Source organism: Chiloscyllium punctatum, chromosome 15, assembly GCF_047496795.1.
Source record: "Chiloscyllium punctatum isolate Juve2018m chromosome 15, sChiPun1.3, whole genome shotgun sequence".
NCBI classification, from domain to species: Eukaryota; Metazoa; Chordata; class Chondrichthyes; order Orectolobiformes; family Hemiscylliidae; genus Chiloscyllium; species Chiloscyllium punctatum.
This window is the reverse complement of record NC_092753.1, coordinates 61,541,204-61,566,611: the sequence shown is the minus strand read 5'-3', so window position 1 is coordinate 61,566,611 and position 25,408 is coordinate 61,541,204. Positions and strand designations below refer to the sequence as shown.

General features: G+C 39.8%; 1 protein-coding gene across 7 annotated transcripts in view; it reads right to left on the bottom strand.

Moving 5' to 3' along the window:
• The window catches only part of spag17 (sperm associated antigen 17), a 222,550-nt gene that overhangs the window by 37,776 nt on the left and 159,366 nt on the right, over nucleotides 1-25,408 (bottom strand). For 6 of the 7 annotated variants that reach the window (XM_072585264.1, XM_072585263.1, XM_072585268.1 and 3 more), the window contains 6 exons: nucleotides 24,085-24,136; nucleotides 20,795-20,891; nucleotides 17,320-17,373; nucleotides 15,370-15,472; nucleotides 10,245-10,341; nucleotides 7,946-8,059 (listed from right to left, as the gene is read on the bottom strand). In XM_072585264.1, the coding sequence (XP_072441365.1) occupies nucleotides 7,946-8,059; nucleotides 10,245-10,341; nucleotides 15,370-15,472; nucleotides 17,320-17,373; nucleotides 20,795-20,891; nucleotides 24,085-24,136 (517 nt within the window). The remainder of the gene's footprint in view (nucleotides 1-7,945; nucleotides 8,060-10,244; nucleotides 10,342-15,369; nucleotides 15,473-17,319; nucleotides 17,374-20,794; nucleotides 20,892-24,084; nucleotides 24,137-25,408) is intronic. The other variant, XM_072585269.1, reaches the window with a different exon arrangement.

Genomic DNA, 25,408 nt, shown 5'->3' with positions numbered 1-25,408 from the left:
CTTTTAAGGAGCTTTTATTTTGCTGTTCGTCTATTCAGGCTATTCATCTTTGCATTCAGATAATACTGATAGGCTTGTGAGATTCACGTACGTCCCCAGTTTCATTGTTACATTGCTTTACCCTCTTTCTCCTTAATTTTTCATCAGGAGCACTCCCTATCCATTGGCTTCCATCATTTGTGCCCTTTGATTGCTTTATCAATTATTTATCTGTTTTATCTAAATGTGACCATTATTCTCCAGATTTTGATTTCTCAGGTATTGTTTGTGCATTTCTTTAATACAGAATTTTCCCTGTAATTCCTCTAACCTTGGTAAATGCACCTTGCCACCGAAGTTTTGCACTATTTTGGAGGCTTAGGAAATTAAATGTCCCTCAGCAACCAACATTTCCATGACATATTTATCTGAATTCTGATTTGAATAATTTCCAATACAGGAAGTTTATTCTGTATTATATCTGATGTGTTGCTGGTGTTGAACCTCTGACAATGGTTTGCCTGGATTACTATTGTTAATTTTGGTTGTTTGATCAGGAGAGCTTTCTTATATGCATCCTAATTATTGCACCAGAAGTGATCTACTTCCACAAAATTATTTCTGAGTTCTCAGAAACGGACCGGAAATGTTAACTCTGATTCCTCTGCACAGATGCTGCCAGACCTGCTGAGCTTTTCCAGCAGTTTCTGTTTTTGTTTCTGATTTATTTAGCATCTGCAGTTCTTTTGGTTTTTATCCACTCATTTATATTCATACATTAATTATTTATACTTTCGCTACTTTGGACTTAAAATCAATTTTATTTTTCCCCTGTATTTATGGTAAAAGCAAATTGCTTTGCTACCAAAAATATAGAAGTATGTTCGCAACATCACAGAACTAATTGTTTAACTACATTTCAAAAACAAAGTTGCCAAACATGTTAATTTCCAGATTGAAGAAAAGGTGTTGGATTTTGCTTTGAAAATACTGGTGAGGCAAAAAGATTCACCAAAACATTAGGGAATATATCAAACAGCAACCTATGAACATACAAACATGCACTGTTAATTTGTGAAGATCCACAAATTATAGTCCATTTTACTCTGCCCTCTGTTCAGATGAGTTATTCAAGTAATACCTTGGGGGACTATTATTGAAATACACATAAATGTATGAAGTTATAGCCCTTATTATGGCCTGCTAACATAAAAAAAAGTAAATGCGAGAGCATTCTTTTTGTGGTTTTTCATGGTGTGGTAAAACTTATTTCTTGCCAAAGGACCTCTCTGACACTGAAAACCTAATGCTACCAGGGTGATAGCTCAAGTTTTTAAAATTCAATTCGTATTGAATTCATTTAACTAAGAAAACCATTTAGTTTGACTTTTTCCTATCTGTCTTTGTTTTCTGTTTGTGGCAAGTTCCATTTTTCTTTCTTCTTATTTTATTTTCTGTACATAATTTATATCTGGCTTATTCTTTGGGATTTCTACTTCCTGGGTTAGATTCTGTGAGGCTATATTTGATGAATGATTAGATTCCCGACAGTGTGGAAACAGGCCCTTTGTCCCAACAAGTCCACATCGACCCTCCGAAGAGTAACCCACCCAGACTCATTTCCCTCTGACTAATGCACCTAACACTATGGGCAATTTAGCATGGCCAATTCACTTGACCTGCACATCTTTGGACTGTAGGAGGAAACCGGAGCACCTGGAGGAAACCCACGCAGACACAGGGAGAATGTGCAAACTCCACACAGACAGTTGCCTGAGGCTGGAATTGAACCCAAGTTCTTGGCGCTGTGAGACAGCAGTACTAACCACTGAGCCACCGTGCCGCCCAGGGGAGTCAATGTATCAGGTCGGGACCTTCCATCAGTCCCGACCTGAAACATTGACTCCCCTGTTCCTCTGATGCTGCTTGACCTGCTGTGTTTTTTCCAGCTCCACACTTTATCGACTCTTGACTTTCCAGCATCTGCAGTCCTCACCGTCTCCAAGAAGTTGACTAAATGTAACATCAAGGAGTCTCAGCAAACCTGAAATCAATGGGAATTGGTAGACAACTCTCCATTGTTTGAAGTCATGCCTAGCGCAAAGTTTGGCGGTTGTGGTTGTTGAACTTCACCAACACATTCTACCCTGACTTTAAATTCTCCTGGACCATCTCTGACCATCTCTCTCCCCTTCCTGGACCGCTCCATCTCCATTAATGACGACCGACTTGACACTAACATTTTTTACAAACCCACAACTACCTGGGTTATACCTCTTCTCACCCTTCCTCCTGCAAAAATGCTATCCCGTATTCCCAATTCATCTGCCTCTACCGCATCTGCTCCCAGGAAGACCAGTTCCACCACAGAACATACCAGATGGCCTCCTCCTTTAGAGACCACAATTTCCCTTCCCCCATGGTTAAAGATGACCTCCAACGCATCTCATCCACATCCTGCCCCTCCGCCCTCAAACCCCACCCCTCCAACTGTAACAAGAACAGAACCCCCCTGGTGCTCACCTTCCACCCTATCAACCTTTGCATAAACCAAATCATCCGACGACATTTCCGCCACCGCCAAACGGACCCCACCACCAGGGATATATTTCCCTCCCCACTCATTTCCACTTTTCGCAAAGACCATTCCCTCTGCAACTACCTGGTCAGGTTCACGCCCCCCCAACAACCCACCCTCCTTTCCTAGCACCCTCCCCTGCCACTGTAGGAATTGCAAATCCTGCCCCTGCACCACCTCCCTCACGTCCATCCAAGGACCCAAAGGAGCCTTCCACATCCATCAAAGTTTCACCTGCACATCCACCATTATCAATTACTGTATCCGTTGCTCCCAATGCGGTCTCCTCTACATTGGGGAGACTGGACGCCTTCTTGCAGAGCACTTTAGGGAACATCTCCGGGACACCTGCACCAATCAACCACACCGCCCTGTGGCTCAACATTTCATCTACCCCTCCTACTCTGCCGAGGACGTGCAGGTCCTGGGCCTTCTCCACTGCTGTTCCCTCACCACCCGACGCCTAGAGGAAGAACGCCTTATCTTCTGCCTCAGAACGCTTCAACCCCACGGCATCAATGTGGATTTCACCAGTTTCCTCATTTCCCCTTCCCCCACCTCACCCCAGCTCCAGCCTTCTAGCTCAGCACCGTCCCCATGACCTGTCCTACCTGCCTATCTTCCTTTCCACATATCCACTCCACCCTCCTCTTTGACCTATCACCTCCATCCCCACACCCATTCATCTATTGTACTCTATGCTACTTTCTCCCCACCCCACCCCCCTCTCATTTATCTCTCCACCCTGCAGGCTCCCTGCCTGTATTCCTGATGAAGGGCTTTTGCCCGAAACCGATTTTCCTGCTCCTCGGATACTGCCTGACCTGCTGTGCTTTTCCAGCACAATTCTAATCTGGACGTTGTTGATAGATAGCTATCTAAGACCTACTGCATTGCTGCAAAGGATGTTTGGGGTAGATGTGTTCAATCAATCTGTTTTGAAATGCTATTACACACCTCTGTAACAGGTGGGATTTGAACCCGGACCTCTTGGTTCAGAGGTAGGGATACTTCCACCATGCCACAAAAGCCGTAAGAGATTTTTAGAGGAGATATTTTATAATCAACCTGATCAGACATGTTAAGGCTCACCTCTGAACCCAGGTCTCCTGATCCTGAGGTAGAGACACTAACGCCGCAATATTGGTAGTATTCTAGGCTGAAGCACCTTCAACAGCTTCATAATTTACCATCCCTCCATCATTAGCTCAAGAGTGGAGTGTTTGCTGAACGCTGTAGTGGGCACTACCAAGACTGATGTAAGCAGACCACAAAGAAGCCCAATGGGTTGCTGGACCAGGTAAATTGGGGGCATTTGCCAAGGGCATTTTTATCTTAAAGAGGGATGATGTAGGGGCTGTGTTTAATGGCTATGTGTATAGGAAGGCAGGGTGGTTTAATCTTCTGATGGGGTGACCCTGATGGGGGAAGGGTGCCTTTCAAATGTAGCACCATTTTCCTTCTTGGCATTTTAAAAAACAAAAAAATGGCTGTCCACCCCTCACATGCCAAGCATGCCATGGTATAAGGAGGGTATTAGTGCATTTAATTGACCTTAATGATTTATTTATATTTGGTGGGTGAGCATATTATGGTCTCCATTTTATAGCGATGTGCTCAGGAGCGCAGGTGGTAAGGTGCTGGGCTGGGGCTTGCTCTGTTTTACATGCCCGTATGCTGAAAATTTGCATTTCTTGTGAATGTCCTCACCACATGGCACAGAGATAGCAATTGTGCATAGTTTGGCAGTGGAAGGCAGCTGCCTGGACCAAAGATGTCATTGTTCATGTAATGCCAGTGGATAGGGATGAGTCAAATTCCTTACTGTTGATTGACTGAAATAGTGGAAATTTCCCCTCCTGCTAAGAAGTTCATTAAAATCATTTCAATACGAAATTTAGAATTTTGAAAGAAAGCACCTCACCCAGACCCCTCCTCCTACCCTATCCCTTAAACCCTGAATTTCCAACTGCTAACCCAACGGGCTTGCACATCCTTGAACAGTATGGGCAAATTAGCTAACCTGCACATATTTGAACTGTGAGATCAAACCAGAGCAACCAGAAGAAACCCACGCAGACATGGGGAGAATGTGCAAACTCCACGCAGAAATTGCCTGAGGGTGGAATCAAATCTGGGTTCCTGGTGCTGTGAGGCAGCAGTGCTAACCACTGAGCCACCATGACACCTTGTCACTGACCCTGTCTGCTAGTAACAATTACTCATTTGCTGAACACACCATGCAGAAGCATGTAATGTCCACCGTATTGTTTTTCACAGCAGCACAGAATGCAGAAGTAATATTTAAGCAATTAGGAGAGTTGGGTAAGAAAGAGAATCAAAACTCATTGAGATAAATATGTTTAATCAACTCAATAAAAGTTGCTGGACAAATGATATGTCACAGCTGCAATGTTTAGATTAGATTAGATTAGATTACTTACAGTGTGGAAACAGGCCCTTCGGCCCAACAAGTCCACACCGCCCCGCCGAAGCGTAACCCACCCATACCCCTTACCTAACACTATGGGCAATTTAGCATGGCCAATTCACCTGACCTGCACATCTTTGGACTGTGGGAGGAAACCGGAGCACCCGGAGAAAACCCACGCAGACACAGGGAGAACGTGCAAACTCCACACAGTCAGTCGCCTGAGGCGGGAATTGAACCCGGGTCTCCGGCGCTGTGAGGCAGCAGTGCTAATCACTGTGCCACCGTGTGGTGGCTCTAGATACAATGGCAAACCACGACAACCACATCTGTGGTAAGCGTCGGTAGCTTGAGAAGGCCAAACTGCAGATATTACATGCATCAGAGAGATTTTTGTAGGCTGCCAAACCATACTGATAATGTAAATGTCAGTATAAATCAGGAAACTGCAGCTCTGTGCATTGACAAGAGAGCACAGTCATCATAGGGAACTTCAATTAACTTGTAGGCTGTGTAAATCTAATTTATACTAATGTTATAGAGGATATATTTTTCAAATGTATGCACAATGGTTTTCTAGAAAACTACTTCTCGGACCCAACTAGGAACAGGTATTCCAAATCAGTATTGTGGAATGAGAATAAGCTCGTTGTAAAGGAACAATTAAGAAAGCATAATTACATTATGATTTGGAGGTGCCGGTGTTGGACTGGAGTGTACGAAGTTAAAAATCAAACACAAGGTTATAGTACAACTGGTTTATTTGGAAATACTAGCTTTCCGAACACTGCTCCTTTATCAGGTGGTTGTGGAGTATAAGGTTATAGGACACAGAGTTTATAGCAAAAGTTTACAGTGTGATGTAACTGAAATTATATATTGAAAAAGACCTGAATTGTTTGTTAAGTCTCTCATCTTTTAGAATGGACATGTTGGTTTCAGTTCTTTCATAGGTAAATTCCAGAACTTTCTCAAAGTTACATTCTCAAGTGAACTTTAACAATAGGTGCCATGTTGGCCGAGATAATGCATTCAAGGTGTGAGGTGCCCTGTGTGAGGCTGTCTGTGCCCCAATGTTCAGACTGATTCTAATCTAAAAAAGGGATTTACAGAATCTTACATGGATTCATGCAAATTAAAGTGTAATTCCGTAATTTGTGAAGTATATAAATCACTTCACAAACATGTGTGTGTGAGTGCGCGCGTGGAGGAGTTAGGAGTGTCTGTGGGAGAGTGTGTGTATGTGTGTGACTGTGAGTAAAGGTGGTATAAGTCTGTGAGAGGGTGCGTGTGTGTATGTGTGTGTGTGTGTGAGAAGTAGTGCAGTGGGGCCATCTGTAGTGTGAGATGAAGTTAAGGTTCCAGTTGAGGCCATCCCCACGGGTCCTGAGCTTGGCTATCAGCCCCTGCTCGGTCATTTACACTAAATTTGAAAGTGCTCTGGTCTTAAATCCAAAGAAAGGCAACATGGATAATTGAGAAACTATGTTAAAAGGTTTTCAGATAAACAATCAATGGCTAATATTTAAATAACTAATAAACAGAATACAACAAAAAAATTCCTTTAATGCACGAAAACCTATTAAACAAAATTTTCAAACTATGGCTCATGAAAAACATCAAGACCTGAATTAAATCAAAAAAGTTCATAAAGCTGCCAAAGAAATAGTTAGCCCAAGGATTGGGAAATTATTAGAATTCTGCTCCAGAGAGTTCACTCTTTTTGTCTGTGATATAAACAACAATAGAAAGCGAAAGGAAACTGGTGTATATTTGAGATAATTGCCCATTTAGAACAAACTCCTCTGTGAATATTTATTGGTTTACATTTTCTTCATTCTCCTTTAATTTATTTAATTATTCAACATGATCCCGAATGTTTATTATCTTAAATGGTTACATTTATATTTTAAAACATGGTTCAGACATTATCAGCCTTTTAAAATGATTAAACTTGATGAGTTTTCAACCTGATTCTGATATCATTATCTGACTTAGTTAAATTTAACTTTGTAACATGATCTTGTTCATGTCTGCCTTCTTATATATTTTTTCAAATTTCTATAACTTCTTAATATGATCTATTCATATTTCTGTTTTAAAAAATTTTGAAAATAACCATGAGTATAAAAATTATGTACTTTTAAAAAAACCTTGTGGGTGTGCCTTTTGCCAATGTCATTTTGGATTTAGAGAGTTGGCTTCTACTCACATCACCATACATCTTATTCTTTACACCTCCATTAAAGTAATATGCAGAGCTATGTCTGGGCCCATATGACATTCCTAATATCTCAGAAAAGTTATGAGTAAGAGCTTCAGATTAAGTCAATTGGATTTTGTAATGCATCGAGGTACAGGCTTGGTGGTGGTGGAGGTCCAGGGCTACAAAATTGCTGAGGATTGGTGGGATGGAATGTCTTTGGCTTCACACAACCAATACCATTTCGCTAGCACTGACCCAGATACCCCTAGACCCCAATCACCTGTTCAGGGCAGCATCGTCCCCAGGCACCGTTTTCTTCCAGGTGCAATGTCAGCAAAGGCCCTCTGATTGACTGGGAGCAGTTCTCTTGGGTGGTTGTCCTTTAAAGGCAGCACAGTCTTTCCAGCAAATGATTCATTGATTGATCAGTCTATAATGCTGTTGTGAATCTGGCTAACAACTTAGACAGAGTCACCCTTGGCTTTCCGACCTGTCTACTTGGATACCACATAAAATTAAAATTCAGTCTACTCTTTGAGCATTGATTGAGGTTAACAGTGAGAACCATTTCTTTAGTACTGACTGCAAAATTAGGGCCAATATTTACCAAAGGCATATTTTCCCAGGTAAGTAAAGAAAAAAATTAAGACTGAACACATTATTGATGAAATGTGAATGATGAGTCACTGTAGCCTTATGCAGTCTCATCAACAATATCGTAGATTTGCAAATAGATTGCTGAACAAATTACCTTCTATGGCATATTGAGAAGGAGAAATTACATGCTGTGTTGAGTTATCTGTTCTTTTGTCTGTGTCTGTCCTTGTGTGAACTGGCATTGGATATGTCGATTGGTTACAAATATCTGACAAAATAAGAAATGTTAGTTAACAATGCTTTTCTGAAGCAAGAGACTGTTAGCCTGTTTACTTCACCTGATGAAGGAGCAATGCACTGAAAACTTGTGATTTTAAATATATCTGTTGGACTATAACCGGGTGTCATGTTACTTCTGACTTTGTCCAACCCAGTCCAACACCGGCATCTCCACAGGAAGCTTATATATTTATCATACTTGCAGAGGTGAACAATTCCAGTCAAAAGTACATTTTCTCCTTTTTCTTTATACCTAAAGTAGGAATTTGGCAATGTAAAAAAAAATTACGATTCAAACTTGTATTGGCCTGATTGTTTTTGCTTTTTTTAAAACTCCTTGCCCCTCGATGTGAACTAAATGTGTGTGCAGAGTTAGAAGGCAAAATGCCATGATGCTCTAGACAATGACATGTGGTAAGCCTGTTCTAGTTATTTTATCTTTCTTCATTTGTTTTTCAGATGTTTGTGGAATAACTCATACTAAAATACTTGAAATTAGTCCTTTATCCATACGTGTATTCACATAAATCAATGTAAAAGGTTGAAAATTACTGGCACAACACCTGAAAGAGCAGAGCTGAAGAACTAAACTAAAAGACACTTCATTCTGTGCTTAGTTCCATGCAAATTTAAGTAATCCAAGGTTTTATTCAATTTGTTTATGAGATTCGTCATGGGATAGGGGCATCATTTATTGCCAATCCCTAGTTGGTATTGAGAAGGTGGTGGTAAGCTGCCTTCTTAAACCACTGAAGTCCACCAAATGTGTGTAGACTCACAAAGCTTTAAGGTGGGAGCTCCGGGATTTTGACCTTATGACAGTGAAGGAACATTGATATAGTTCCAAATAAAGTTGTGTGTGGGTTGGAGGGGAACTTGCAATGTGGTTATGTTCACTTTTCATTTGCTGTTCTTGCCCTTCTGGATAGTAATGGTCATGGGTTTGGAAGGTGCTGTCTGAGGAGCCTTATTAATTTCTGCAGTACATCTTGTGAATGAGACACCCTGCTGATACTGAGTTAGTGGTGGAGGGACTGCATGTTTGATGATGCTAATCGAGTTTTTCTGCTTTGACCAGCTGCAGTGATGTGCCAGGGATGTAGTTACCAGATTCTGCCCATTGAGGTGGATGTGAGCTAGCGGAGAGTGCAGGAGAAAACTTTGCTTGTTCATCCTCTGAGGGTTTAGTGACTTCTTCTTGAGATATTGAAGAGGAACTGATAGGTGAGGGACTGGTCTCTTTGGGGCAGAGGCTGCATGTTGCCATTGGCGTCTGCTTAAGAGAAGATGGGGACCAAATTGTGTAACACACGTCCATAGTGGTGGTAATGGGACAACAGTACAGCATAGCATAATGAAACATATTTAGTCGAGATTCAGGAATCTGCAGCTCAGCAGTCTCAGACCATTAGCCTTGGTAGGATGCATGTGCAATGGCAGACTTAGGGTGAACTTGACGTAAATTACCCTTGCAGAGGCACAGAGGTTGATGACCTTATGGCATTACTCTGCCTTTCTTCTGCCCATGGAATTAGCACTTGGGTGGCTATTTCTGATCATACTGGCAATTTCTGGTCCTGAGGAATGAGGACAGTCCTCTTCTCTACTACCCTGTCCACCAGGATTCAAGATCCCTGTCCACAAACTAGGTTGCCAAATACCCTTTCTCAGCTACCTCCTTTCAAATTGTGGTCAAGTAACACATTTGAAATGATAGTTTCTGGCTTGCAGCATTTGAACTAGTGTGCAGCAGGGGTTTAATAAAGGTTCCTCCAGCATCACTGCATGAAGACCCCAGCAGCAGTAGGCACTTCCGCTTCTGCGATCTCATGATTTAACAAGCAGTGTCGCTTGGATGCATAATTGCAGAGGTGAACAGCGGAAGACTGATGAGACAAGTTGCCATGGCCCACAGAGGGGACCCTCAATTAAACTAGCCAAAAATTACATATTTCCAAAATATGGGAAAATTCAGCTCATTTTCTTCTAATCTTATGGTAGTTTCACCTCAACCAAATAAAATGTTTCAGGATTTCTCTAATTCTATATACTTCAAAGTATGCCTGGAAATAAAGATGCTGAAATTTAACTTTACATGAGAATTACACTATTTCAACATAAGATAATAGTTCAAAGGAGATCAGATCAACTGATCATAAGTATCATGAGCTTACCTGCATCTGTATCAGGCGAAGCTGAAAATAAATCCTTAAATACCTCTGGAACCTTTATCTTCTGAAATGACTCTGATAAATCGTCCATATCAAGCCCCTGTACAAAATAATTTGTGATAACGTAAGACTTGTACTGATTTCAGTGTTGAAGTTGAACAATGTAAAACAGAACGCAAGTTGAAATGTATTTGGAATGCACTGTGAATCAAGAAATATTTTAATTGAATTACTAGTTGAATTACTGCTCTATCTCATGGCCAATATTTCCTGCACAGAAGCAAAGTGTAGTTACCATAATTGAACAGTGAAGGTAGAGGTGCAGAATTATTGGATCTTAAGATTTGTTTCCATCAACTTGGCAATGCAAAAATAATGAATTAAGATCAGACCACTCTGACGCAGAGAAGTTGAGAACTATGGTGGAGACTAAAACAGAAATCAGATTTACATAGCGGGGGTGTGGGTTAAAAGATCAGAAGTCAAGTTAGGATGGGAAGAGATTGAAGGTCAAATGGAGAGGATGGCATTGATCACAGTGGGAAAGAGGGCTGAACCTTTTGCAGTGAGGTTCCGAATGCAGGGTGTGTTTCTGACTCCCTTGGTCAAATGTGATGTCCTGCTAATCCTGGCTCCACAACCATATATATTTATTTAATAAAACACTTAATTTTGTTGGTTGCAGCCTAATTGGCTTTCCTAAGGTCTTGTTTTATTGCTTGGATATTTAGAGCTTAGGTCTTGATCATTTGGTCCCTTAATGGAAATTGCTGGGGCCTAACATCTGTTTCAGACATGGACATTGCAAAATTGTACTTCTTCTTTACCCAACTTGGCAGATTCTGGCTGAAGATATGTGCACGCTTCTGCCCTATCACATTAGGTTATAGTGTATTTAGAAGCCAGAGAATTTGGTGAAAAAAGTAGTGATATCTTGAAAAGTATTCATATTATAGAGGAGGTGGTGTTGGTTGTCTTAAATCACATAAAAGTGGATAATCCCGAGACCTGATCAGGTGTATCCCAGAACTTTGAGGGAAGCTAGGGAAGTGATTGCTGAGCCCCTTGCTGAGATATTTGTATCAATAGCCATGGGTGAGGTGCTGGAAGACTGGAAGGTGGCCAATGAGGTGCCATTATTTAAGAAAGGTGGTAAGGAAAACCCAAAGAACTATAGACCGGTGAGCCTGATGTCAGTAGTGGGCAAGTTTTTGGAGAGGATTCTGAGGACAGGATTTACAGGTATTTGGAAAGGCAAGGACTGATTAGGGATAGTCAACATGGCTTTGTGTGTGGAAAGTCATGTTTCACTAACATGATTGAGTTTTGAAGAAGTAACAAAGAGGATTGTTGAGGGCAGAGTGGTGGACATGATCTATGTGCACTTCAGCAAGGTCTTCAACAATGTTCCACATGGTAGACTGGTTGGCGAGGTTAGATCACATGGAGTTGAAGGAGAGCTAGCCATTTGGATACAAAATTGGTTTGATTCAGTGGGTGGTAGTGGAGGGTTGCTTTTCAGACTGGAAGCCTGTGGCCAACAGTGTACTGCAAGGATCGGTGCTGGCTCCACTGCTTTTTGTCATTTATGTAAATAATTTGGATGTGAAAATAGAACAAATGATTAGTATGTTTGCTGATGACACCAAAATTAGTGGTGTAATGAACAGTGAAGAAGGTATCTCAGGGTACAATGGGACCTTGATCAGATGGGTAAATGGGCTAAGGAGTGGCAGATGGAGTTTAATTTCGATAAATGTGAAGTATTGCATTTTGGTAAAGCAAATCAGGGCACGACCCTAATGTTAGGGTCCTGGTAGGGTCCTGGGAATCGTTGTTGAACAGAGAGACCTTGGTTTGCAGTTGCTTAATTCCTTGAAGGTGTTGGGACAGGTAGACAGGGTAGTGAAGAAGGCATTAGATACATTTGCCTTTATCGGTAATGCATTGAGTACAGGAGTCAGGGTGTCATGTTGTGAATGTGCGGGACATTGGTAAGGCCACGTTTGGAATACTGCGTTCAGTTCTGGTCTCCCTGCTTTGGAAAAGTGCTTAAACTTGAAAGGGTTCAGAGAAGATTAACAAGGATGTTGTCGAGATTGGAGCATTTGAGCTATATGGAGAGGCTGAATAGGCTGGGGCTATTTTTCCTGGAGCACCAGAGGCTGAGGGTTTATAAAATCATGAAGGGCAGGGATAGGGTGTATAACCAAGATCTTTTTTACACAGGAAGGGGAGTCCAAACATAGAAGGCATAGTTTAAGGTGAGAGGGGAAAATTATTAAGGGGACCCAAGGGGAAACTTTTTCACACAGAAGGTAGTGTACATATGGAATAAGCTGCCAGAGGAAGTGGTGGGGGCAGGTACAATTATAACATTTAAAAGGCATCTGGATGGTTACATGAATAGGAAGGGTTTAGAGCGATATGGGCCAAATGGGACTAGACTATTTTGGGATATCTGGTTATTATGAATGAATTGGACTGAAAGGTCTGTTTCCATGCTGTACAACTCGATAACTCTGCAATTGTTTGTTGGTAAAGCAAAAAGCCAACATCAGAAGTAGATTTGTTTGGCAAATTACTAGCATTGAGGTTCATACATTGAGTCTTTCTCCTGAACTCTACTCTGTTAAATTTCTGAGAAGGAATACATGAATGTATCATACATAGAACATAGAAAAGTACAGCACAGAACAGGCCCTTCAGCCCACGATGCTGCGCCAACCGTTAAATTCGAAGACAAAGGCACCGCTGAGATTCAAACTCAGGATCTCCTGTTTAACCAACTAAGCCATGGCGCCTAAATTATCCTGCACCGAAAACAGATAAAGGTCAATATGAAGCCACTAGAACCTAGCAAATCATGCTCCTGAATTGGAAATATGTTTTCTTGATGACCAGAAGCTACAGACCAGCTTTTAAGCTAATGTAAAGTCATGGTTTTCAATGTTTACTTGCAACAGCTCCAATAAAAATGGGAACCTTCTCATCAGCAATGTCAGCATATAGCCCAAAGGGAGGGAAATGCAACTTAATGGTTGCAGGGCAGTTTTTAAAAATTAAAATGTTGAATAAAATTCTCCTGAGAACATTAAACTGCTCTAACATTCTCTGCACAGCGATCATGATATTAATATTCAGTTCTGGAAGTCACTGGTGCACATGAACATTGCAGGCCTACGCAACCAGAAAAAAAATTAGAGGAAACACTGTTTGTCACATGGGAATCATGACTTCCTTCCACTCAAGTTTCATCAAGCTCAAGAAAAATCTTGCCTTTCAAATCTTCAGAAAATTCCAAACTACAACACAACCAATGAAATACTATTGAACTAAAGTCGATGTTATGAGAATATAGTCGTCAGATTGGTCGCAGTGCAGTTCCACAAAAAAAAACCAGAGAACTTGAGGATGCTGGAAATGAGGAACAAAAACAGTAATTGCTGAAAAAATTCAGTAGGTCTGACAGCATCTGTGGAGAGAAAGCAGAGTTAACATTTCAGGTGCGGTGACCCTTTTTCAGAAGTGATTGAGGATAGGAAAAGGAGAAGGTTAGTATATGTGCCGAAAATGAGGTGGGCAAAGGGGAGGACTAAATGATAGGTTTAAATGGAGCCCAGAGAGAGGGAACAACTGTTGGGTAGACAGAGGAATGGGTAAAGGCCACCCTGGAAGAATAAATTGCTGCTAATGGGGACCACTAGTAGCTGACAATAAGTCGTTGTGATAGAAGCCCATATAATGATAAGGTCCGGACAAGGTGCTTAGGCCCTAAAATTATTGAACTCAACATTGAGATATTGAGTCCTGAAGGCTGCAAGGTCACCAAGTGGAAAATTAGATGCTGTCCTTTCAGCTTGCGCTGAGTTTCACTGAAGCACTACAGCATGATTGAGACAGAGACGTTGGCCAGAGAACAGAGTGGTTTGTTGAAATAGACAATAGGAAGCTAAGGATAATTTTTGTGCACAGAATGTAGGTGTTCTACAGAACTGTCACCCAGTCTGTGTATCGTCTCCCCAATGTGGAGCAGACCACATTGTGAGCAGAGAATACAGTAGACTAGATTGAATGAAGTGCAGTTAAATTGCTGCTTCACCTAGAAGATATGTCTGGGGCATTGGGTAGTAAGGAGGGATAATGGAGAGAAGCAAGTACTGTGGGCATAAGGGGCGGTGTTGGAAGTGGAGAAGGAGTGAACCTAGGTATCCCAGAAGGAATAGTGCCTGTGGAAGGCTGACAAGGGAGGGAAGGGGAATGTGTGTCTGGTGGTGGTTACCTACTGGGGATAGCAGAAATGATGGCTAATGATCCTTTGGAATTGAATGCTGGTGGGATGGTACATGAGGACCTGGGGAACCCTATTGCTGTTCTGGGAGGAAAGAGAAGGAGGGAGGGTTAAAGTACAGGTGTTTTATCAGAAATGTCACGTGGTGGTGGCGAATCCTCAGTTCAGAAAGAAGGTGGACATTTGGGAGGCCCCCTTGTCGAAGCTGGCATCATCCAAACAGAAGCGATGGAGATGGAGAAACTGGGAAAATGGGATAATTTTTAAATAAAGTTTTAAAGGAAGCAGTTTTGAGGATATAAATTCAAGTAACTGTGGGAGTCAGTGAGTTTGTAGTGGATATTGGTGGCCAGCCTAGCCCCACTGACTTACACAGTTACTTTGACTTGGATTGTGAAGTGCACTCATCTTGCTATAACACTAGACCACTGAGTTTAGTTACAAGCCACACTTGTAGGGAATATGGTTCAACTTAATTTCAATTCTCCAAACTGCATTCCCCCCAACAACTGCTGTTAACTGAAAATGCAGAGCTATCCTCTGTATTCCCCAAATAACCCTTACTCATTAGTGTAGTATCTTTCTTAGAGAATTCCAGTAAACTTGTGAAGTGTGGACTATCATTTCTATGATCCTAGTGACTTCCCCTGAAAATCTTAATAGTTCTTGGTTTGCTTTCAATTGTCAGGAGTATGGTTGAGGTTTTTTAGCAGAAAGATTCAATTTGTTCTCTTTTGATCAATCAGATACTGAATATATATTTATTATGCTCATCCTTTTCTGATCAATGATAAAAGCAGTTACACACAGACTTAAAAAGGAGAATTGAAAAAATACCTGAGCTGAGTCCAAGGCTTTGTTCATATCAGACTGAAAGTATGATGGGACAATCATGTTCTTAAGAGCTAGTTTGGTTCCTTTTACTTCATCAAGCTCTTGCCTGTCAGTGCAAAATTACAGCTGTTATAAACTATACTAACACATCTAATGCCAGTTACACTTAGTGACAATATCCAGAAGTACACACTTTAAGGTGATCATTGGTCAGAATTGACAGTATCAAATCCTTGAAAGTTTTACAGTCTTTTTGCAAAGCAATCTTGAAATTATCTTTCTAATAATCATTTCTGACAACTAATGATCTAATCACTTATCAAAATAATTTGTTAATTCTTAGTTTGTTCATTGCACATTATTGTATGTATGGGAAATCATGATTAGTGCTCAATGCAAGCAAACTCACAACTTAAGTACTGAGTACCACACAGAAATGTAAAACTGTGATTGCTAATAGTCTAGGATAAAAGAGAATATCCTTTTATTGTCACATGTATTCAACGCAAAATACAGTGAAAAGTGTGTACCATTGCCATACAAAGGTGCTATTCACAATAACTTAAAATAAAACTTTTAAAAATTACATATGTGGTAGTACTGCTAAAAATGTCTAAACAAGTATTTAGTATTACTATTCTAGTTTTATTCCATATAAGGAAGAAGGTTTGGGAAAATTCAAATTGTTGACTTAGGCTTGATTTGTTTCATTATGTGAATTCTGATTACTTTGAACACAAAATGTAAACTATGAGACCTTTGGTCAACATGGGGACTTGCATGTGTATTCTATACCCAATTGTAAACATTGCTACTTTTGATTCTCAGTAGTATGCCATGTAGAGCACAGAGGAAATGTAGAGGAAAAAAGGTGGGAACAGTGACTTGAACAGTAAGATATTTGTTTTTATTCATTCATGGGGTGTGGATGCTACTGGCAAACCAGCATTTATTTTGCAATCGTGAATTCCCTGACGTAGCCGGTTCTGAGCCGCTACCTGTTAAATGTATTGAGACATACAGTGCTATAAGGATGAGAGTGCCAGATTACAAATGAGTGTACATATCGTAAGAGTCAGATGAGGGTAAATTTAGACTAGTATGCGAGCCCATTCAATGTGGCTTGTTTCAAGCCAGTTCTCTTTTAAACACAGGCCAAATACTGTAGTTAGTACCATATGGTTACTTAGTAAGATGAAGTGGAATTGACAAATCAAGCTGTCAATTCTTTGTTGATTGCAAATGACCATTTCTAAGTACTTAGTTTAAGCCAACACAAAAATATTTGTATTTGTTGTTGTGCATTCCAACTGATTTTGCTAAGATACAAACACACATAAGGATATCTTCGTGTAGAAAAGGAGGAGATTGTATGCAAAATCGTTAGTTCAAGGGGTTTGATAATTCGGTCCAGAATCAAGTTGGAAGTGGCTTGCATTCAAATATCATCACATAATCCTATATATGCTTGCCATATGACAGTGTTTCAAACTTTCTTGCTGTCTTTGAGTGGCTGTTCCATCTCTAACTGATTCTCAAGTTCCCAGTATAAGGAATTGCATTACTTATACAAAGTGTGTACCATAATTATTAAAGTTTGTTGGTTTCACTGTGGCTTTGTGGAGTTGATGGAGCCAATGCGAAAGGTCTTGGCATTTGCACTGGGATTGACAATTTCTTTTTGCAGTATTAATAAATTTAGCTGGGGGCCACGTAGCAGAATGTTTTGATAGGTTTGAGAAATCTATTGTTATTTCGAATGGTTAAGTATGGAATAAGAAGAAATAGTTAACATTCTGAAGGAACTATATAACGGACATCTATGATTGATTTGGAAAACCTTAGTTTTATGATTTGTGTGGAACAGCTCCCAGCTTTCCATCATATTTTATTTACATTGGCACCTTCTTTAGTTCCTTTCAAACTGACTTTCTTTGCTTGGCTTGCTATTACCTGTATTGTTCTAATTTTTGTGGCCACTGAGATGTCTGCTTCCGCTCTTTATTGCTGCATGAAAGGAGAGAGAAATCAAGTTATATAATATTAAAGTTACTAATATATTCATATATAATTCATGATAGGCGTGCTCCGGTTGGAAAGTGTTTTCTGTAAGCAAACTGTGCAAATGAATAAATGCTTATCTCCTTGGTACTTAAAAAAAACAAGCACAGGGAGCAATACCCAGAGTAATATGAACAAATATCATTTCCTGACAAATGCCATGACTTATATAGCAGTTTGGAAGTTTTCATTCTGAGTATGTATTTAGCATTATTGTTTGAATGTCATAATTTCTTTATTATTCTTAATGGTACAAAGAACAAACCTACATATGACGCAAGCAATTAGAAAGACTAAAAGAATATTGGAAACAAATGCAAAAGAAAAAGGAATATTGGCATTGACTGCAATGGAAGTAGAATATCAAAGTAGAGATACTTCATAGTTGTCAAAGGTTGAAAAGAGGTGATTGTAGAGATGGCAGAGACATTGTACATAATGTTCTAAGATTTCTTGGATTCTGGAGGGATCCCAGTGGATTGAAAAACAATTAATGTAACACCATTATTCAATTAAGGAGGTGACTGTAAGCCAGTTTGCCCAACATCTGTTATAGAGAAATATCTAGAATTCATTATAAAGGAGGTTAAAGAACAAAATGATTAGGAAGTCCTATGTACTAACCATGATTTTCCAAAATGGAAATTGTATTTAACTTATTTATTGGTATTTTTTTAAAGGAAGTAACAAGCAAAATGGATAAAAAGGAACCTATGCATTCAGTGCATTTGGATTTCCAAAAAGCATTTGAAAATATGCCACATTAAATGCAGCTACACAAAGTAAGAGCTCATGAAGTCAACAATAATATATATAAGCATGGATAAAGGAATGTTTTACTAAAAGGAAGTATAGAATAGGGATAAATAGGAGATTTTCAGGTTGGCATGCCTGGTTGTAGTGCCATTGAAATCAGTTCTGAGCCCTCAACTATTTATAAACTATGTCAATAACTTGGATATTGGCAATGACTGCATGGTAGCTAGATTTGTTGATGATGTCAAGATAGGCAAGAAAGTTTATTGTCAAGAGGTGGTGGAGAATCTGAACAGCAATATGAGAGAACAATCATTTGGCAGCTGGCATTTAGTAAAAAAGTATGAAGTTGCCTACTTTAACAGGAAGAATTGAAAAGTAGTATACTATTTAAATGGAGAAACTCTGCAGAACTTCGATGTTAAGAGGGATCGAGGTATCTTGAAATGTGAATTACAAATATAGCATGCAGGTTACAGTGATCAGGAAGGCAAATAGAATTCTGGTGCTAATTGCAAGTGAAATGGAATATAAGAGTAGGAAACACTTTATTGCACTTGTAGAAGGTATTAGTAAGACCACACCCGGAGTACTTTGTACAATTTTGGTCTTGTTTGAAAAAGAATGAAACAATTGCATTACAGGCAATTCAGAAACAGTTCACTTATTCCTGAGTTAAAGCACTTTTTTTTATGAAGTAAAGGATTAAGCTTTTATCCATTGGAGTTTACAAAGATGAACATTATTGAAATATTTATGATGGTGAGTGATTTGACTTGTCTTCCAGGGTAGATCCTGGAAGAATACTTCCATTATGGAAAGATCACACTTGGGGACATGGTCTAGGAATAAGACTTCTGCTTTTTAAAATAGCGATGGGGTGATATTTTTCTCTCAGGGTTATCAGCGTTATGATCTCAACACGTGGTAAATGGGACAAGTCAGATCTCAAAGTAAGATTGGGCTTGATACATCATTTTTAAAAAATGTAGTTCACATGATGGTCAGTCACTAAAGTATAGTGACACAAGATTCCAGAGTTTTTTAACAACAGCACAGAAGATTATCACAAAAAGAATGGCAACTAAAAATAAAACTATCTAGATATAGAAGAACAGTTTAGAAAAATCTGTACAACAAGTTTTCAACCTATTTCTCAACACCATTAATTTAGAGATTCAATATGTACAAATTACCCCTCTCAACTTGTTAAAGTTCTTTTTAACTGATTCGCTGGGTACCTTTTCTGTGAAGTTTCTTTTTGTATAGGTCTGCAGCATGGAAACAGGCCCTTCAGCCCAATTTGCCCATGCGAAGCAGTCTTCATAATTAAACTAGTCCCATTTGCCTGTGTTTGGTCCATATCCCTCCAGACCTATTCCATCCATGTACCTGTCCATATGTTTCTTAAATGACAAAATTGTACTCACTTCCACCACTACCTCTGGCAGTCTGTTCCATGACCACTTGATTATTCTGAACTGAAAGTAAGTTAGTCATCTTAAATATTTACTAACTTGTCATAAACCACCACCCAATAAACAATTTTACATTAACACCCCCCACAAATCGACAGCCATTTGCTTTCTGAAGTATACTGGAGTAACAACATTGTTTCATCAGGACTCTGAGCTTGATTTTACTTTCAAACAAACCTCCTTAGAAATGAGGTAAAAACAATGACTGCAGATGCTGAAAATCAAATACTGGATTAGTGGTGCTGGAAGAGCACAGCAGTTCAGGCAGCATCCAACGAGCAGCGAAATCAACGTTTCGGGCAAAAGCCCTTCATCAGGATGAAGGGCTTTTGCCCGAAACGTTGATTCCTCCTTAGAAATGAGCCTAGTTTATCTGCCTTCATGGTAAAACTGACCTTCCAAAAATGATATTATAATAAATAATCATAAATGATACATCTATCATCACATTAGTCTGTGGACTTATCTTCCTCAGTAAACAGTGGAAGCTAAATCATTGAATTTACACAATACTGAGATATAATATCGTGGCAGACTAGAAGGTGGAGTTGAGACTGTAATCAATCAGCCAATATCTTACTGAATGGTTCAATAGGCTCAAAGGGCTGAATGTCCTGCCCCTAAGTCCTAAGTTCCTATGTCTGATTTCTAAGGTGGATGTTAAATATCCCAGAGGAGTATTTTGACAAGGAGTTGGGGAGATAGACATAGAATCCTGACTAATATTTATCGCTCAATCAAAAGCCACAAATGACTATACCTGGTCATTACCACACTGCTGTTTGTGAAAACTTGCTAGATGTAAATTAGCTCTCCATTTTGTATATTACAACAGCTCAAATGGTTCAAAAGGCACCTAACTAACGGTAAAGCACATTGGACAATTCTGAGGTTGTGATAGTTGTGATACAAATGCAAGTTTTGTTTTACAATACACTATTACCCAAATACGTGTACTAGGAAACATTACTTACAATCCATTTTCATACTGGAATGGAGGATCTTTCATTCCTTAGAATGCAGTTAGTCATTCAAGGGATCTGTGTTTTGATGTTGTTCCATGATTTTTATGGTATGGGAAATTAAGCAAAAGAGAGGGAAATATTGTCTTTGTTAAAGTTAGTCTGACATACCTTTCCAAGTTGATTTTAGTCCAATCACAGGTATCTGTCTCTGGTGTGCTCTTCATAGTGGACCTCACTGCATCCTCATAAATTGAAGCCACATCAACTGTGACAAATAATGAAGTTATAAAATATATAGAAACTGCACAGCCATTGTCAGATTCATTAGGTCACATTAATACATATTCGTGAAATTATATATGGTTTTTTAAACCTGATATTTCCAAAAGTCCAAAGTAATAAGTTATTGTGATTTATTGTAAAAATTGTGTTGATGATTTACATTTTCAAATCATAAGAAATTAATAGTGGGGGAAAGAATTTACAGAAATCTGTGGATTTCTCTGCCAGCTGTTATTAATTCCACAACAATCTGACATTACTTTGGGTGATGTTAGATTATGTTATAAATTCGTCAACTTAGTCTCCATAACAGGACTTGAAGTGCAATGTGGATATCCCCTACTATTTATTGCCTACCAACACGGTGGGAAACTAAGTAGTTTTCTGGCTAAATGAAATATAGATGCATAAAAGTGCAACAAAAGTTTAAGCAATTACAAGCCAGATTTTTGTGCTGCATTTATTTTTACCAACATGACACTCATTTTCATCCACATCCACCATTTCCTGTCTGTGTGAGAAGAGCCACCTCCTAAATCTGCACTTTCACTTGCATAGACAAAATAGTGGTGCTGGAAAAGCACTGCTGGTCAGGCAGCATCCGAGGAGCAGGAGACTCGATGTTTCGAGCATAAGCTCTTCATCAGGAATGATGAAGAAGACCTTATGCTCAAAACGTCGACTCTCCTGCTCCTCTGATGCTGCCTGACTGGCTGTGATTTTCCAGCACCACACTTTTTGACACTGATCTCCAGCATCAGCAGTCTTCACTTTCTCCTTTCACTTGCATATGCCTGCAGAAGATATATGGCCCATGGATTTGTAATTCTTTCATTTATAACTGCCATACATCACAAAATAGATTAATTCTGTAGCCTTCCTATAAATAGCATTTCTGATGTGGTTCAAGCAAGATCGGCTGAGTGATGCATTAGCCCCTTTTTGCAACTTGGTTGGCATCTGTATATTAAAGCTGAAAGTTCTGTTGTCTGATAACCATGAACAAGGTTGAACTGTTGCTGATTATTGTGCAGAAGGTGGCACAGCACATGTAGAACTTCCATATAAAACAAATGTTTTGGTGGCACAGCTTTCACTCAGTCCCTCAGCATTACCTATTGGGAATATTAGGGGTTGGCGTTGCCTTTCTTTGACATTGTTTTTGTACCCACTGGTCACCTTCTCCTGCATCAAGCTATCCAAAGGAAGAATTTAATTAGGAATTGTGTCCTATTAAGTAATATTTCTTTTCATGGGTAGGTGTTAAAAATATTTCAGCAGTTACCAAACTATCAAGCTACTGGGTGAGGGGGAAATGAATTGCTCTGGTTCTTTATTAATTTGGCTGGTCACAACAAGCTTAATATATAAAGGATTCCCTTCAGTGTGGATACCTTTCTCCCAGACAACATGAATTTATGTTTTAAAAAGAGCTAATTTAGCCAGGCTTTCTTCCGTTAACAAAAGCACAAGCTTATTATTCACAAAATGTGAGAAAAAATCATAATGATTAAATTCCCTAACAGGCCCTTCAGCCCAACAAGTCCACACCGATCCTCTGAAGAGTAACCCATCCAGACCCACTCCCTTACATTTACCCCTCACCACTGCACTAACACTATGGACAATTTAGCATGGCCAATCCACCTAACCTGCACATCTTTGCATCATGGGAGGAAACCAGAGCACCCAGAGGAAACCCACGCAGACACGGGGAGAATGCGCAAACCCCACACAGACGGTCACCTGAGGCAAGAATCAAACCCGGGACTCTGGTGCTGTGGGTCAATTCAAATTCCATTTTACTGTGTGTGAATTACACTGATAGAAATGGAGAAGATTTTCTACTAGTCTGTGTGACCTTGCAAATGGTAAAACCAAAGAAGAGCATAGAGGACAAGCTGAGTCAAGTACATATTGAGTTTTATTGATATACCAATGCTAGTTTAAAAATAATTACCTTGCAAGCTGGCCTCATCTGAAAATCTACACCCTTCTACAAACCTATTCCCAGATGTTTAGATTCTACAGATGGCAATTATGATCAAGCCTACTGAGATGACACTGCTCATATTAGGCTTTTATGTGGGCACTAGAAGGCACATTTTAGAAGTTCTGAAACACTACAAAAGATGCAACTTATTGAAAACCTGTCTAGTATGCATCAATTAACGTAGCAAGTAGTCCATTATAACTTTTGAAAGTCATGTTTAATGATTTAAAAGTTATTTTGAAGTGGTAGACTAGATCATTCTTACTGAATGATGGGGGGGGAGGGGGCTCAAGGGGCCAGAAGACCTATTCCTGCTTCTAATTCACATGCTCACTTGAGTTCAAGACCACTGGCCATATTGAATTTTAAATATATTCAGGTGAAGAGGCAGATTTAAGAGATGGTTCTTCTCACTAGACAAGAAATACCCCTGTGTGTGTGTGTGTGGGGGGGGGGCAGATGGTGGTGGGTGGTGGAGGAAGGGGGGATGCATGTCGGATCAACAAAAATGGACACAGCACAAACTCTGACCCTTAAAACTGCACTTAATTTTACACAATTTAATAGATACACAGCACGTAGTTATTTCATGAGTCTGCATGGTTAGATTAGATTAGATTAGATTAGATTACTTACAGTGTGGAACCAGGCCCTTCAGCCCAACAAGTCCACACCGCCCCGCTGAAGCGCAACCCACCCATACCCCTACATTTACCCCTTACCTAACACTACGGGCAATTTTAGAATGGCCAATTCACCTGACCTGCACATCTTTGGACTGTGGGAGGAAACTGGAGCACCCGGAGGACACCCACGCAGACACAGGGAGGACATGCAAACTCCACACAGTTAGTCACCTGAGGTGGGAATTGAACCCGTCTCTGGCGCTGCGAGGCAGCAGTGCTAACCACTGTGTCACCGTGCTGCCCATATTACATTACATATTACATTTTTAGTAATTCAAAATATTCACTTGGGGTAGCATTGAATCCAACAAATCAAGAGTGTAAAGGTATTGCTCATGGATAGTCTCAGTTATTCCATGTTTATTGCAGAATATAAAATCCTTTGATTGTTTTTAAATAACTGAAAGCATTATTACAGAGTTTAGCTTTTTTAAAGTTTACATTGACGATTTCTGAAAAGACCCATGTATTCACATTGTAAATGTGTCAAAATGTACCTTTGTTTGATTCTTTCTCTTCAGTTTGACATACTTCTTCATCAGAGGAGGACTGCACAGGAATGATGTTGGTAATTTTGTGATAATGTAGGAAGTACATTCCAAAAGAAATTAATGACAAATAAGATGTACAATATAGATCCATAATGTACAATAGCTGAAAACGCATTTACTGACATATCAGAGTATTTCTAAATAACTTTTTATCTTTATCTTGAATCTGGTAATAAACTAGTATAGTTATTCCTGGGAACTGAGAGTAGTTGGAATGTAGTGGCATCATACTGTACACAGAGTGGAAAGAGGGGTAAGTTGAACAGATTTGACGGCGTCTATGGCAAAAGACAAAGTCAGTGATAATGGGTGCAATGGAGAAATAGATATGTAAAACAGGTCTTAATGTTAGGTGTAAAAAGTTTTTTAAAAAGGGCCAACTCTGCAACTTACCAATAAGACACAGCTGGGAGAGGGTGAAGGTGGAAGAAAAATGCAGTACAGAGGTACAGAGGTCAAACACAGAGATGTAGAATTTAATTTTGAATCTTGAGGGTGATAAACTGCCTAAGAAGAAAATGAACTTGCTCCTCCAGCTTGCGCTGTGCTTTGCTGAAACACTACAGTAGGCCAAGGACCAAAATGTTATCATAGGAGTAAAATGATTTATTGAAATAGCAAATAACTGGAAGGGCAGGGTCATTTCTATGGAGAATGAAGGTAACCTACAAAGTAGCCACCCGGTCTGTGTTTGGTCTTGCTAATGTAAAGGAGACATTGTCTGTGAGTACAGCAGACTTGGTTAAATAAAGTGCAAACAAAATAATACTTCATCTGGAAAGTGTGTTGGCAGTCTTGGATGGAGGGGATGTAGAAGGTTAATGGCAAGTATCATACCTTCTGTAATTGCACAGGTAGGTGCCATGGGACAGTAATAAAATGATGGAAGAGTGGACCACAATGTCATGGAGAGAATGGTCCCTGTTGAATACTGACAATGGGTGAGAAGGGAAGATGTGTTTGGTGGAGGTATCATGGTGGATGATGACCCTTTGAATGCAATACTGATGAAGTGGAAAGTAAGGATAAGGGGAATGCAATCATTGTTCTGAAAGGGGGGAGAAGGGGAGAGTGGGTAAGACACAGATGAGATCCTCATGAAACATAATGGGTGAGAATCCTGCACTGAGGAAAAGGGGCACACGTTGGATACACTCTGATGTAAGGTGTCATCACTGGAACAGATGCGACTGGAAAAATGGAATGGTATCTTTGCAGGTAGCAAGGTGGGAGGAAGTGTAGTCAAAGTAACTGTGTGAGTCAGTATATT